Below are 17,328 nucleotides of genomic sequence, written 5' to 3'. Positions count from 1 at the left end.
TCTGTCCATCACAGTCCCCCAGAGACGTCCTACCTGTCACTCTACGGAAGGAGGGGCTTTGAGTGTGTTCCCGTAAGTCCCCAGGAACATGCACAGGCATGCAAACAAACAAATCAATCCACATGCATGCACGCACATACTCACGCGAGCACGCATGCACGGCGCACGCACGCATGCACGCACGCACGGCGCACGCACGCACACACACACACACACAAATACACAAATCCATTAAAAATAAATAATGCTTATATGAATAACATAAGCATAATAATGCTTTGTGTTCCAGGTTGAAATGATGGATTTACTTTGGATATAAACATCCACAAAAGCACACTTCATATCGGATCATGGCCGTTTGAGTCTCTATTTCAGCTCAACCAGACATTTCTCTAAGTATCCAGAGAGAATAACGTACGCACACACTCGTACGCGCGCGCAAACACACGCGTACACACACACACACACACACGCGCACACACGCACACACACGCACACACACACACACACACACACACACACACACACACACACACACACACACACACACACACACACACACACACACACACACACACACACACACACACACACACACACACACACACACACACACATTGATGATTGTTGGAGATTTTCTCCCTCTTTGTTTTGCATCCATCTTTCTTACATCATTTGTGCAAACACTTTCCAAATCATTGATTTCCTTTTCTCCTCTCGCCATCGTCGCCATACTCAATTTGTGTTTGGGTTAGAAAAAAAAAGTCTTTGGTTGAAAACATGTACTTTGTTTTGATTGATTCTTTTCTTTTGTTTTCTCATTTATGAGGATATTTCGGATCATTTTGTTCCAGTTTTAATAATTGTTGGCTTCGTATAAGTTGGACAACAATGCTGTGAGGATCTTTGCCAGCAGTAGTTGGCCATGGTGCAGTGGTGGAAAGTGGAAAACAACATGTCGTTGCTGTCAGACTCAGACCGAAACCTTGTATGTCCAAAACCTTTCAGTTAATGGAAAAAATAACCTGCGTTCCAAAGGATCCAATGTAGTTATTATTTAGTCACAAGCTGCTGTTAATGCTTTTCATTGGTTCAATATTTATAAAGCCCATGCACACTTAACCACTTTCCCTTTCACTATAGCCGATCTCCAAGCTCACAACACGGCATGATGTGACGCGTTGTGAGCTTGTAGATCGGCTATTTTCGCTACTTGTGTGCGATTGTTGTGTGACGAAATAGGGCATTCACTTACGAAAAAAGTTGAAAGATATGATTGAGGTTTCTGCCCGACACCAACGATGTTTGGCAGAAAATGCTACATCTTACCGTGATACGTTCATCTCTGCCGTCGATGTTGCCGCCATCTTTCCTCCAGGAGATGGTGGGCTCAGGGTGCCCTCGAGGCGGCTGGCATTCCAGCACCGCAGGCTCGCCCACTGCAACCATAACATCCACTGGGTTCTGCCTGAAGTCGTCACGTAGAACTGTGGAACAGAGAGAGAGAGAGAGAGAATGAGAGATGAATAGATGAGAATTGAAGCCTCACTAAAGACGTGAATGCTCCAACTAAAGACCCCGTTGGCATTGTAAAACACTGTCTAAAGTGAGTCTCAAACCTTTTAATGTCAACGACCCCCAGTTTAATATGCATGAGGCCACGGACCGAAATGTCATTGGATTTTCATCTCTGGGAGCCCAATCCACTGTAAAATCCTCAGTGTTCATTTAACTCTGAGAGTGTACATTTGTACATTCTCTGAGTTACAGACCTGCAAGGGTCCATTTGGTTCCTAACTGTCAATCATTTAAGCTGGGGTCCCGCTAGAACCCCCTCAAGGACCTCTGGGGGTCCCCGTACCCCTTGTTGAGAACCAGTGGTCTAAGCACGGTATTTCACAGCACATCTTAACTGTCATTTCCCAACTGTTATCTCATTTCCATACCAACAATAACGGAGAAACGTGAAAAGAATACACAAGTCTGTGTTAAGCATGAACTATTTAAAACATCGATGTTTCATTTTGTTCTTCACACTGGAGACCAGTGGTGGAAAAAAGTACTCAAATGTTTCACTTAAGTAAAAATATCAATACTGCTATGTAGAAGTTCTGGAATTCAAAATGTACTTGAGTAAACGTACAAAAGTATTGATATCAAAATGTACTTAAAGTACCAAAAGTAGAAAGTACTAGAAAATATATAAAATGTCTACAAATCTTTTTGACTATTTTCAAATGTCCGAAATGTATATAGGGCTGAAGTGGTTAATGCATGTTTTATAATAATAATAAAATCTAAAAAGTAACTAGAGAGAACACATGGGTGTGGAAGCCATCACTTCCAGTTGGGTAGTGATGGACACAATATTACTTGTGTTGTATCACACATTAGGGGGAAGTTTTTGTTTTGTTTTGTTTTGTTTTATCATTGATGTGAAAATGAAATTGTACTCGGATTATGATGTATCTCAACGACACTGCAAGGGCAACCTCAATGTCTTTTCGAGAATAAATAAAGGTTTGAATGAACTTCAAATGAACGGAGAGAACTATTAACTTTTAAACATTTCTTATCAAAGCTTGAGTAATCAAATTAGAGACAACCTAAAGTGTTTTAGAACAGCACCCTCTCTACTGAATAATTAAAGTCCATTCTAATTTAATCTTAATGCATTTGCATTGATAAACTTGATTTTTTACTGCTTTTCTAACGAGCACTTCGACATCACTGCCAGCACGCCTGCTCTCCGGGCAACTCTCTTAAACTCTACACACTAACTTACAGTCGGAGACCTGGGATATTGACTGGAGCTGCTGAGAATGCAACTCCTGGCTGTCTTAATGGCTGACAGTAATGAAGACGGGAAGCCCATGCTGCTACCGAGCAGCCCAGAGAGAGGTGAGATCCAGGGAGGAAACGGGGAAACTACCACAGCAATTTCTCAACTCTCCACATCGACAGTAGTGGGCCTGTGTGTGTGTGGAGAGAGAGAGAGAGAGAGAGAGGGCTGGGGAGGGCCAGGAGGGGCTGAACCGGAGACAAAGACAACACACTGGCACCGACCGGCCAATAGGACTGGCTGCTTTCTGGTGGTCACAGGCAGCTCCATCCTGTCTCTGCTGCTAGCCCCAAGATCCAAGCATCATAAGGAGGAACAGGGCTGCAATTAGTGGTGGAGGATTGGAGACCCCACAAGCATTGAAAAAAAAAAAAAACGTTTTCACTGAGGCAATAAATGTACTTGGGATAATCTTAGGGTTTCGCACACTAGCGTGGCCCAGTGCACATTAACATTGGAAATGAGAGTCAAAGTCTTGTACGAGCAGCTATACGATCAGAGGAAAGATATGCACAATTGGGAGATAGGGAGGACGACTAATGGGCTTCACGCAGAATGAGGCATGAGATGGCGAGTGGGACGAGTTGAGGGTACAATATGAAACAGTATGCAAAACTAATCTCATGGAATCTCCTTGTCGTTCCATATCACTGAGCAGACTCCTGCTCCCGAACATGAGGCGGTGTGTGCTAATTTGAATGCCCGTGCACGGGCAACCACTGCCGCTAAAGCGTTAACCACCAGTCTTAACCCTTTAAGACCGGGAACGCATCTGTGTCATTTTAGATTTCTTTGGCTTTAAAAAAAAATAGCAGATATGCAAGCTCATAGCATGAACTTGTAGATCTGCTGTTTTTGAAAAATCGAGAATATTTGTGCAAAACCTTGAATATACCGGTATATACATTTTTAACTCAAATCTTTGCTTCTGGGGGGTGTCCCTGGAACAAAATATTTTGAGATGGGGGGTCTGTGGAAAAATACATATCATTTTGGGTGGTCCTTGACATGAAAAAAGTCTGAGAACCACTGATATTATAGCAACATATATATATATATATATATATATATATTTTACTATTATTGATTTAGAAGACATTTGTAGAATCCCCAAAAGCAAAGATTTGAGTTACAAATGTTCGCTTTAAAAAACACAAATTTTCAAAGATATGCAAAAAAAAAAAAGGAATAGCAGATCTACAAGCTCATAGCTTGAGCTTGTATATCTGCTATTTTTGAATAGCCAAAGTATAAAATAACTTATAGCTAAAATCTAAAATGACACAGTATGCGTTCCCGTATTGAATGGTTTAAATAACGCAGAGAGTTTAGAGGCTCGAACAGGCCAAGGGAGCCGAGCCAACATGGAGCAGTGGTGCAGCACAGTACAGTATAGAGCAGAGCTCAGCAGAGCTGAGCCGGGGAAAAACAGACAGGAAACAATGAGGAACAGGCGTAATCGTTCCCAGATGGCTGCAGCCCTCTCACCCTTGGCTATGGATTTGTGTATAACAAAAGGCGAGGGGAGGGGGGGGGGGGTGGCCAAGATGCCTGATGAGCGCCATGGATATGAGAACAAATTGGGATGACCCTCTAATTGGAAACGTTTTGGCCCCCGTCTCGCTCTGGTCTGAGCCGTGCCGCTCTGAGCAGGGTTATATAGGACTGGTGTACAGTACTGCAGTTGACTGAGTCCTGATGGGAAACAGCTGCCTTGAAGCCCCCTTCCCCCTCTTTTTGCCATGTCACATGATAAAAGGCATTCCTTATGGAACACAGAAACACGGCTGAGGTTTCTTTAGACAGGAAGAAAGTGGAAGCACGGGAACTCTCCCTCTCTCTCTGTGTGTGTGTGTGTGTGTGTGTGTGTGTGTGTGTGTGTGTGTGTGTGTGTGTGTGTGTGTGTGTGTGTGTGTGTGTGTGTGTGTGTGTGTGTGTGTGTGTGTGTGTGTGTGAAAGCTGACTCACTGATCATCGTTATCTGATTATTCAAAAAGTCACATATTATGCTATGTATAACTGGACACAGAAACTCCCCTATGGGGTCCAAATGTTACCAAAACAATAGAGACCATTGGATTTCCTGATCTCATTAGGAGATGATCAAGATTTTTAAATTCATGACAAGTAGAATTATGGTTAAGGGTAATTTATACTTCGTCACACAACACAAGGATCGCTTGACAAAAATTCCTTTAGATGGAAATGACATAAGAATTTGAAAATAATTGTAATGTAGTCTTCTGTGACGACATGCCACAAATATAAAATAAGATCAAATCTCAGAGACGGAATGACGCTTTAAATCACACCGATGCATAACACACTTGTTAACTGGTTTAACCTTTGATCTCCCAGTGAACATCAGATCTCAACCTGACTGCACGGCTTTGCCCGGGTTCAAAAACCTCCTCACGTTATTTAGACATGCAGTCTTCAAACGGCTCACACTTTGTCCATGAAGGCTCCAATAATGACGCCACCCCAGCCAGGCAACAGGGACTGAAGCTTTGCATGTCCTGCCCTCTTCTTTTGCTCCCTCCATCTGATCCCTCCAGCAGAGAATCTCACAGCCCACTTCAAAGCAGCAGTCCTTGGCCTTGATGCCCTGGGATTTGATCGTGTCTGACTGCTGGCCTATATGGAGTCTTTATAGTCAGATCTTATGAAGCCCTTCGTAGCAGAGGACCAAAAAAAATCGGCTCTACACACACACACCAACCGGGCTTAACAAGAGCACATTCTAGCCACACATACTGGGGTGATTGGGGCACGCTGTGCGGCCTTATCACACTGCATCGCAGCATGGATTGCTGTAACCATGACCAAAGCTAACCCTGCAGCCTTGTCCCTCTGTTTTGCCTTCATAGTGCTTTAAATTAATGCAAGCACCAATAAAACTACACTGCAAAAGGTGTGTCTTACAGGGCTCTTAGGGGTAAAAATGTTGGTTAAATGAGTTAAATTAACACTCCAGATTTGGCTGTGTAGTACCATGTGGATAAAGCAATCTCCCAGATGTAGCAAAGGCAGAGCCTCTATCAACATCAAGGAGGTCTGACTACTGATGAACTGATATGGAGGCGCTCTAAAGACACTCAGGTATGCACACTACTTCCTCAGTCATGTTACAGAGTTTCTAGCCAGATCAATAGTTTGTCTTTTAAAGGGTCCCTTCAAACATTTCTGATGGCGGTTAGCCATCCAATTGTTTCATTATTTATTACGCCTGTAGTGGGGCTGATATTAAAGTATTTTTGATGTCAGTAACTTAACTTCTTGAGGAAGGTCTGACTGAAATGTTGATGTGTTTTTAATAGATAAGGTAACCAGTGTGTGAGGGAATTCAGTTTTTCTTTGAAGTTTGAATTTTAGTGTTTTTTATTCCCTGCTCCACAGAAGAGAAAAAGCAATTTGGTATGCGCGTTGCTTTCAACTTATCTGGCAAGCCAAACGACCTCATTTAAACCAATAAATTGTGTTTAAATTTTTTTACATTTAATTGCCCGCACACTTTCAATAATAGATCTCAATTGGTCTCAATTCTGTTAAGTGGCGACATAATTTAACATTTCTATAGGGTAACGATACAATTCTTGACAGAAAGTGTTACAGTAGCTATATGACAATGCAAACCCTCAGGGTGTATAGTGGTGTTGATAGATTTATTGGAAGTGTGACTAATTAAGGGAAGAAGCCCATGTTTTACTCTCGGCAGTTTGTGAACATAAGGATAATTAGCTACAAAGTTGAGTTTCCTTACATAAGGGGAGAAAAACTTAAGGTAATGTGGGCCACTACACCCTGGTTATCCATCGTATTCTATTCATCACAGCCTTAATCTCCTCTCATGGAGCAGATGTTTTTTTTCTCCCCCTTTGTGGTCCCTGCACAGCCAGTGAGCAGTGCCCGGGGACCAGCTCCAGCTCTATGGTCAATACCTTAGTCAAGGGCACTGGCAGGAGGAGTATGTCCCACATGCATCATGTCCTTTGGTGTGGGAAGAAACCAAAACACCTGGAGGAAACCAACATGGACTGGGAGAACATTCAAATTCCATTCAGAAAGGCTCCAGTCCAGTTTGGACCTCCATGCTATGGGGAAACAGTGTGCAACGCATTTCATAACAAAATCACAATTGATCCTATCTGTCCATAGATTCGTTACCTCTTTCATATCATGTGTGAAAAAGAAAGTGAAGGTGGTGTGCATGCAGATGAGGATAGATGTACAGTATAAGGTCATGCTCATAAAAAAAAAATCACATGCATCCACAATAAATAAACCACAGGCTACTTCTATCTATCTCCTCCCTTAGTGAACCCATTCAAATTCCATTTTCTACCAACAGATCATTACATTACTCTATAAAAATGTACCAAGGCAAAATTTTCTCTTTCATACATACAGAAAGCCTTTAAACCCACTATAAGTTTGGAGCGCCAATTACCTCAACTTCATGGGCGCTGTAACAGGGCCAAAGTCCTTGATTTATATATTCATCACTTTCAGCTATAAATGTGGAGTGTTAATTTAATCCTGAAAGGGTCCAAATGAACCTGTAAGGGTCATATAGTGTGTACGTCTCTGGAATCATCAGACTGGGAAAAGAAACTGATGTAACTGTCTGTGCGTCATCATCACCGCACTATACAATAACAGGAACATAAAAGAAGCAGATTCTGGGACGATGGCTAATTTAATATGTTCCATCATGGATTGACTTGGTGAAAAACAGCTAAACATCAGTGCTGCTACAGTATGTGTTTTACTGTACAATACAGTTAGTTTCAGCTCAAACGTGACCCAGTCGGCACTGATGAAAATACCCCTGAGCTGTGAGCTGATAACGCAATATAACAGATACTAACTCGCCCCCTAAAAATACACAGATAATCCCTCCAGTCCCAGTAGAATTGAAGTCCTTGCTTTTTCTCTCAATCTGTGGTCTGACCTCTCCTTCCCTCCCTCCCTCCCTCCCCACCACCACACTGCTTCTGGCCATCTCTCTCCACCTCCTCCCTCCTTCTCCCTCCACCCCTTTCCAACTCCTTCCATATCCCTCCGTCTCCCTCTACCTCCCTCCATCTCCCTCCATCTCCCTCTACCTCCCTCTACCTCCCTCTACCTCCCTCCATCTTCACCATCTCCTTCTCCCTCTACCTCCTTCTACCTCCCTCCATTTCCCTCTACCTCCCTCTACCTCCCTCCATTTCCCTCTATCTCCCTCTACCTCCCTCCATTTCCCTCTATCTCCTTCTACCTCCCTCCATTTCCCTCTATCTCCGTCTACCTCCCTCCATTTCCCTCTATCTCCCTCTCTACCTCTCCACCTCCCTCCATCTCCCTCTACCTCCCTCCACCTCCCTCCACCTCCCTCACACAATCATGTGTATCAATATATATTTACACCTTGTTTTATAGGTGGTCAGACAGAGACAGACAGACAGACAGACAGACAGACAGACAGACAGACAGACACACCCACACATACAGTATGGTATAGGTCAACAAGCAGGAAGACAGGCAGACAGGCAGGCTGGCAGGCACGCAAACACGTGCACGTGCGCACGCACGCACACACACATGCACGCGCGCGCGCGCACACACACACACACATGCACGCGCGCGCGCGCACACACACACACACACACACACACACACAGACACAGACACAGACACACACACACACACACACACACACACACACACACACACACACACACACACACACACACACACACACACACACACACACACACACACTCCTTCTCCAATATATGAACTGCAGTGAAGCAAATCCAATAAAAAAGGGAAGGTTGCATACATACTGTACAGATACATGTATAAGGTCACACTCATAAATACACCCACAGAGATTTTAAGAATGCACGCATGCATCCACAACGAATGCACCACACGCAACATCTATCTCCTCCCGGACTGAAACCCATTCAAATTTCATTTCCTGCAAACAGATCATTACTCCATAAAAATGTACCAGGGCAAACTTTTCTCTTTCATGCATACAGTAAGCCTTCAAATCCACCTTAAGTTTGGAGCGCCAATTACCTCAACTTCATGGACGCTGCCGCTGTAATAGGGTCTGATTTATCACACGTTTGAACCAGAGCTCCTTCTCTGGTTTCCTTCGACTACTGGATGTGAGAAGCTCACAAAGAGTCGTTGTCGTTGTACGATAAAGTATAAATCAGATATGAATAAGAGTATTATAACAGTACTGTGGTCTGTGTATATATATATATATATATATATATATATATATATATATATATATATATATATATATATATATATATACAGTATATACAGTATATAAACAACATTTATTACATTATTTATAATAGCTCTGCAAGCTGTGAGCTTGTTGATTGTGTCTTTTCAAAATAATTTAGAACATTTTGTGGTTAAGTGGTTAAGTGACTCAGCGGTAAGTGGTTAAATTAGGCTAACGCTCAATTTTATTGTGTTCCTAAATTAAGTGCATTAACAAATTTCATCCACGCCTTTTTGAGTCGGCACTGTGTGTGTGTGTGTGTGTGTGTGTGTGTGTGTGTGTGTGTGTGTGTGTGTGTGTGTGTGTGTGTGTGTGTGTGTGTGTGTGTGTGTGTGTGTGTGTGTGTGTGTGTGTGTGTGTGTGTGTGTGTGTGTGTGCGCGCGCGCGTGAATCAGGATGTACCCTCGTGTTGGTTCATCAGTTATTGGACGCCTGGCCCTTCTGACACTGTAATCCTGTTGATGTACGTGCACTGCAGAGTGGATCATCGGTGAGGAGGGGTGCACATTAAATCCAGCTAAAAGGGTTGTGTAACCTTCACTTTAATCCGTCCTACACATCTCCTTCTGCACCACGGAAAACAGCAGAGAGAGAGAGAGAGAGAGAGAGAGAGAGAGAGAGAGAGAGAGAGAGAGAGAGAGAGAGAGAGAGAGAGAGAGAGAGAGCACTGACACAGAATTAGTGTCCTGACAGCAGACTTGAGTTGAACAGCAGTTCAGCAATTCAGACCGTCAGGTAAGTTGTCAGTCACACCAAAGTACGCTAAATGGACTTTCTACCTCCATACTGTATGATCCTCTTCAGTGTATTAACCTATGTGTCCAAGCCTAACCAGCTGTCACTGGAGCTGTCCAAAACAAGCCATGAAAGCATTGGTCCTCGCTTTGCCTGGCAGCTTAGTGTGGGAAAAGAATCTGCCACTGGCATCAGTTCTCACAGCATTATAACAACCAGATCTAAAGAGGAACTGAAACTCTAGAACATTTTCACATTGTTAAATATTTGGAGTCTTAACAAAATAAATAAGTTCCTGTTTTGGCCATTAGGGTGCAGCCATGGCAGATGGAACCCAGACAGCGACATCAGTGGAATGACAGGATGGTCAAAAGGTTGCTTTGCGACACATTGTGAACTTGTAGATTGGCAATTTCTTGTGTGATGCCATTGTACGATGAAGTATAAAATAGGGCATAACCACTTGAACCCTATTGTGGCCCTATCCTGGGGCTAACAGTGTTCCGTGTTGTGAGCTTGTAGATCGGCTATTTTCCGCAAAGACATTTAGCAGAGTTAAAACAGGAGAAGTGGTTAATCAGGCTAATTTATGAAGTTGATTATGTCTCGATTATTCAATTAATCAAAAACGTAATTGATGGAATCATCGACAGTTGCAACCCTAATCCAGATATTTTATATTTGGGGGTCAGCCCTACTAGAGTGACGAATTGTCATAAAATAGTGCGATTGTAGCAGATCTAGCTAGGCCACCATTACATAAGCCAAGTCATATGGGCTCATTTCACCATTTATTGCCTGCCTGGCCAGTCTCTGCCAGAGGCCCAGTGCTTCTTATGCATTTGACAGATGCTAACACCACAAGTGTGTATTTTTTTTTAAGGAGACCATGAGGAATAATAGCTTACAAACAAGTCACAGTAAGAGTTGTTTAGTCATTGCATCAGATTTGGTCATGTTAAGCTGATTTTTATTGCATTCCCAATTCTGGCAAGTTAAACCATAACGTCATTTCTGTAATAATCACTTGACATTGACTTTCTATGCGAGTGACATATCTGTGACAAAGCCACATGACAATATTGGCAATTCAAACAGTGTCCCAAAGTGATGGCTGTGTCAAGAAATAAGTGATTAACAAGCTATTTATCTGATGCACGCCACTCTGTAAACCACTGGTAGTGTTACTGTTTATTCATAAAGTATGGACCATAGCCTAGTACTGATAAATATATTTGACTCCTAGTTCTGATACTACTGTGTAGGCCCTGGTCATATAATCTGTCCTCTTCTTTGGGAAGAACAGCAGACAATAGACATTATCCAGGGTATGGGAACAAATAGTGTGTGCACGAAACACCTGTCAGAATGTTGTATTGTTTTTTCTAAATAGTACATGGATTAATTGTGTTGTAATTGCCATTTGGAACCTCAGTGCTCTGACTTTGTAAAGGTGAGGTATGGGAATTAAACAGTTGCGTTGTGCAACAGATAAACAGAGAAAAATGTCTGTGGTGTAATGCTAACGATCTTTATGTCCTGGATACATATTGATATGGGGGGCTGTATAATAAATTAATAGAAATTTGCATTGATAAACTGGCTGCTATAGAGATCATGTTGACTAGTGCGGTCTGTCTCCTTTGGCAAATGTAGTGTTCTCTCATCATATGTCACCAATAATAACCAAAGAGCTTCACATTAACAATGTTGGAGTAACTAAGAGATTTGCAGAAACTTTTCCACGTCTTAAGTTTCACTTTTGTTTTGCACCCACAGTATGGCTTTGTCATAAGCGCCTGGTGTAAAAGTGTCAGGAGATCCTTCTCTTTTGTGACATCCTCCACGGAGGGGCATTTATTTATAGGTTCTATCTCCAAATCAAACACCACGTTAAAACGTTGATGCTCAATACCTCAGAATTGCACTGAAAGGATGTGGAAACTTATGATAATAAGGTAGTAAAGCGAAAATAGAGATGTGTAGAGATTAAGTTGTGATTATTAAAGATCCAGCTTATGGCATGTAGAGATTTTCCAATCAGTTATAACGGAAAGAACGAGAGTCCCATTGGAACTGTGTGCACAAGCATAAGTACACATACTAAATACAACCACATACACTTTCCATTTCATTCTAGGCTCTAGGTTCAATGTGTTTTTAGAGAAAACATTCCCACACATAACTTAGAGTCCTTTCCTCTGTGTGTGTGTGTGTGTGTGTGTGTGTGTGTGTGTGTGTGTGTGTGTGTGTGTGTGTGTGTGTGTGTGTGTGTGTGTGTGTGTGTGTGTGTGTGTGTGTGTGTGTGTGTGTGTGTGAGAGAGAGAGAGAGCAAGAAAGGGAGGAAAGGTGAATTCTGCTATTAAGAAATTGTAAAGCCAAAAGAGTTGCCCTTGAACCTACATATTTGTTATTCAGACCATGGAGTAGCTCCGATAGCTTCTACTAAGGCGCTACGGTATGTAGCCTGTAGTTCAACTCATATTTTCTCCACGTACACCAACAGTAAGGACTTCCCAACAGTAGACCATCAAAGTGCAATTCCAACCGTCTCAACAACGAATAACCTCTTTGACAATAGTACCATTGCTGCTGTGTGGGTTAAATTCCTTTCCTTCACCCAATATCAGTGTTATGATCATATGACAGTTATCAGTGACTGAGCAGCAAGTGTAGCGAGCTCCGACATGCTTCACGGAGATGTGATAAACCAACCCGCATGACCACACTCACTGACTCCTGTCCACACAAAGCCAGCCTCTCTTCTGTCTGCAGAAACTGCAATCCTCCTGCCTGCGATTTTAACTTGGATCTTTACAGTACATGATTTCCTGAAAATGGCATCGATGTTTTGCAACAGCAACACAGTGACCATAGGGGTGCAGGTGACTCTAATAAGGGACACAGCATGGGGAAACTGCCAGACATGCAGTGTTGACAGTTAGTGGACAGGTGGGCGGGGCGGGGAGACTACAGCTGATGGCTAGAAGCTGTTCAGCTCAAATCGGAGTGACCTACATACTGACAGAGTCACCGTTAACTACAGTATGAGGGCCTGTAGGTACATGGCCTTCTGCAAGGAGATGGGATCGTTCACAATCTGAGAGATCTACCCCAGTTCTGTAGGAATATCTCACACTCAATTTATGCTTGGTGCACACTAGAGGATTTTAAAATCTTAATGGATTTAAAAAAACATGGGAGCCACTACGTACATAATGACAGATTTAATCGGTTTGTTATAATATTGTAATCGTAAGAACGCACACACAAGACGATTCAGTCAAGATGCAGGACCACGCGACATTTATACTAAACAATTTCACAGTGTCTCTTCCAGGGAATTGGGATCTTACAGAAACTACAAACTACACACATGAAGATGGATACAGAAACTACAAACTACACACATGAAGATGGATACAGAAACTACAAACTACAAACATGAAGATGGATTGTAGCACTCAGCTGGTTGCACTTTTTTAAATTATGAAAACAATAATAGCAATAGCAACAACTGTGGATGAAGCCATGGACAGGCATATAGATTTTGCTTCCCAGTCGGCTCGCTGTCATTGGCTATTGCAGGTTTCAGCTCAATATTCCATCAATGCTCCTTTCACACTACAGGATTTCAAGCGTCAAAATGGGCGAGACTCTGATCCGGCCAGTAACATTAAGATTGTGTCTGTATAAACCCCTCCCATTACAGAATCATTTGGGCTGATCATCGGCTCAGATCAGCCTCGAAACGGGAACTCCCCCCCAGCAGCAAATGTCAGGAGGGGCGAGTCATACCTAAAATCTGCCCAATTATCCTCTAGTGTGGGGCCAGCATAAATTGAGATTGTAATTTCAAAAACACACACAATGAAAACCCCACACAGGCTGCTCATAGTTTTTTCCCTTTAACAGCTGCGGTAGACACATTGCATCCGTTAGATGGAAGGAGGAAAGCGCTAATGAGACTGAGAATTTAGTATAGGAAACAGTACAAAACGAAACAGGCTCCTGTTTCGGCTGAATAATAGACGGGACTGCGGGCAGGAGAATTGTGACACATTCTCTGAGGGCAGAGGGCCCCTCCCATTAATGCAGCGAAAGGCCACGCACGCGGCAGCCTTTAACCCTCTCATTAGAGGAATTCTACATCAGAGAAGGGTATATCGTCATGAATAAATCCACTTAGAGGCCGCTGAATGAGAGTCCCGCTTTGAGATGGTGGCATTACCATTTCAATAAGCACGCCATACGGCAAAAAACGGCAGCACTGTTAGAGAGAGTAATTGGGATCATTAACAGGAAGAGAAAATATGAGTAGAGCAGGGGAAGGTGTGTGTGTGTGTGTGTGGGGGGGGGGGGGGGGGTCTGGGGAGTCCACGTTTATTTTGTAATGATGAAAAAAAATCCCTTTATTCTTCCTCTTTCCTTTTTATTTACTGATAAAACTGCCAAGTTCTCCTAGACTGACAAGGAGGAAAGCATCGCTTTGCCAGAGATTTCCTGGCTTTGTTCAGGAAAAACAAAAGAATCGGCAAGCAGACGGCAGACAGCAGACAGACCTCGAGACAAATACATGCGAAGAAAAAAAAACCTGGCCCGTGCGGTACCGTAGAAGCACTGCTTTGAGCAGTGGGACCTCATTGACGGTGAGATGACTATACACCTTGGGCTAGAAATTGACATTAGCTCCCGATGCATGGACTAGTATACACACACTAACACACTGCAGCGTGAGGCAAACCCCATGGGGGTGTGCATGTACATGCAAATCCAAACAAAGAGAAAAATTCTGTTTTGTACCGAATAGGCAGGTCTCCTGTTTAAGTCACATTTAAGTGCATTATTCTTGCTTAGCAAAATCCTGAGTGTTAATTTAAGCACATGAACCCTGCTGTCCCTGCTTTGGGCATGTTATTATAGGTGAAAATGTACACATATTTCCTGAAATTTCACAAATCACAGATTTTCCACAGTAAAATCCTGAGTGTTTGTTCATCTCATTGGTACAGTGTACCTGGCCTTTGTTTAGGTAGAGATGGAAAATAATGAAGGAAAAACGCCCGGGAGAGATGCTCCAGGAACGCAGTGCACTGAGGTCACAAAGAGAGGCGAGGAGTGGAGAGGAGGAGGTGGTGCAGGAGGTGGGAGTGTGGGGTAACAAAGAGAGAAAGTGTGCAAAAGCAGAAAGCATACAATACACACATCAACACACACACACACACGCACACACGTACACGCACACACGCGCGCGCACACATAAACGCACGCACAGGAAGGAGTAGAGACAAAGAGACAAAGAGCTACGCACGCCTGCGCATTCATCCAACACTCAACTAGACAAACACAGATTCCCTGTATCGTCGGGTGCTTTATAGATGGCAACGTTGAATCCCAAGGAGGCTTCCGAAATAGCTGGAGCCACCCCTTAATAGATGGGTACGCTACACACAGACAGAAAAAAAGAAAAAGAAAACACGCAGCACACATGCTCACACCCACACACAACACACTCATGCTCATGAACACCAGCTATGTTTCACACACTACCTTGAGGTCCCTCCCCTGGTCCTTCCCTTGTCATCAATCTGAGACACTATTCAGGGCCCCAGAGGGAAGGATGCTGCAGCTATAGGCTTGTAATAACTGATTTATACTTGGCGGAGCGTCTACGACACTTTGTGAGCTTGCAGATCTGCTATTTTTGGCGTGCGCGCAACTACGTATAAATCACACTGTAACTCTTTCCATTGCAGCAGAAATATAAAGCAAAATGTAATGGAAAAGACAAGAAAAGAAAACTCTATGAGAAACTAGATGCCTGATAGAGCCCTGCATGCTGTTTGCTTTCCGAGGGAAGCTATTCTGATTTACAGAGACGCGTACAATAATACAGTCAGATAACAGAACGGAACCAGGCGATGTTTCATTGAGGCGGAGGGAATCCCATTATCATGGAACGGGAAGATGCTGACAATGCAGACACCGATAGTAGAAACGCGTCGGATGACTCAAAAGTCTTGTGCACACAGGCTGCATTTGACACAATCCCACGCACGTTTTCCTCTCCGGAGATGGATCAGTGATAACAAGAAAATCATTATTTCACAGAGCCAACCACCAACACTATCCAGGTATAGGGAAATAAAATAACATAAAAACGTAACCGACGGAGATGTCACAGGTTGCTGTCATGTGTGAGCTTGATTGGAAGGTGTGTGTGTGTGTGTGTGTGTGTGTGTGTGTGTGTGTGTGTGTGTGTGTGTGTGTGTGTGTGTGTGTGTGTGTGTGTGTGTGTGTGTGTGTGTGTGTGTCACCATGCAGCTGTGACATGTAAGACCCCTTATCATTGCACTGATGATGTATGAACACCACATTATCTCCACATCGGTTCATCCAGTGTGCAAATAATGATTACTATGTCCAACCATTCTGAACAACTGGACACTCTCTTGTCTCTTTCTCTCATCATAAATTGAAATGCATTTCAAAATAATCATGTAAATACGTGACTGTGAATGCCTTTGTGATTAGAATTCTATATGAAGGCATTAAATCGTTTTTTTGTGGATGAATAACACACAATGTCCCCCCCCCCCACATCCCACATGTACATTAGACCCACCAATCACCAGTTACATGGAGGCTAACGTCTCGCAATTATACACAGCAGACACAGTGGAGGATTCAAGTAAAGCAAGAAGCCTGTTTGGTTTGGACCGAGCTGCACCACGGAGAGGAGGAATGGCAGGAATGAATGTGGGGGGGGGGGGCAGACAAGAGAGAAAGAGAGAGAGACTGAAGATAAAGCGAAAAGGCCGGGGGAGTGCGAGAGGAGAGGATTCGTCTCTTGCAGCTAGTCCTCCCTGGCCCGTTTAACCCATTCAATCCGGGAACGCATCTGTGGGCTATAAAAAAATTGCAGATATACAAGCTCATATTCTTATTCTATCAGCGGCGGACTGGCCATTTGGCGTACCAGGCAAGTGCCCGGTGGCGTACCGGGCAAATGCCCGGTGGGCCGCTGGGCCAGTGGGCTTTGAAAAATATTTTCGCTCCCGTTTTAGGATTATTACGGTCATTTCTGGGTCGCGCGGCCCAATTATTAGTTACGTTAATGTTTGGGCTGGGATGCTTTCCAGCAGGGGCCTCAGTTCGGCTGCAGAGTTCATGTGCAGCCCAGGTCTGAAATTCTATGTATTCTATACATATTCATATTCTATACGTATTCTTTAAAGCGAATATTTTTTACTCAAATCTTTGCTTCTGGGGATTCAACAAATGTCTTCTAAATCCTTTTGAAAAAACTTATGTCGCAATAATATCAGTGGTTCTCAAACTTTTTTCATGTCAAGGACCCCCAAAATGATATGTATTTGGTCACGGACCCCCATCGCAAACTAAGTTGTTAGCAGTAAAAAAAAAATTACTCTGATCTGCTTATTTTTAATAG

At 43.2% G+C, this 17,328-nt stretch overlaps 1 protein-coding gene across 1 annotated transcript in view; it reads right to left on the bottom strand.

The window, feature by feature from the left end:
• The window catches only part of LOC308090406 (roundabout homolog 1-like), a 107,051-nt gene that overhangs the window by 33,014 nt on the left and 56,709 nt on the right, over positions 1-17,328 (bottom strand). The window contains exon 3 of the mRNA XM_080435567.1: positions 1,330-1,487. Coding sequence (XP_080291693.1) covers positions 1,330-1,487 — 158 coding nt within the window. The remainder of the gene's footprint in view (positions 1-1,329; positions 1,488-17,328) is intronic.

The sequence above is a fragment of the Gymnoscopelus braueri genome (assembly GCF_963280865.1).
Source record: "Gymnoscopelus braueri genome assembly, chromosome: 8".
Taxonomy (NCBI): Eukaryota; Metazoa; Chordata; class Actinopteri; order Myctophiformes; family Myctophidae; genus Gymnoscopelus; species Gymnoscopelus braueri.
Note: the sequence above shows the minus strand (reverse complement) of the source record. Positions and strands in the feature narration are given on the sequence as shown.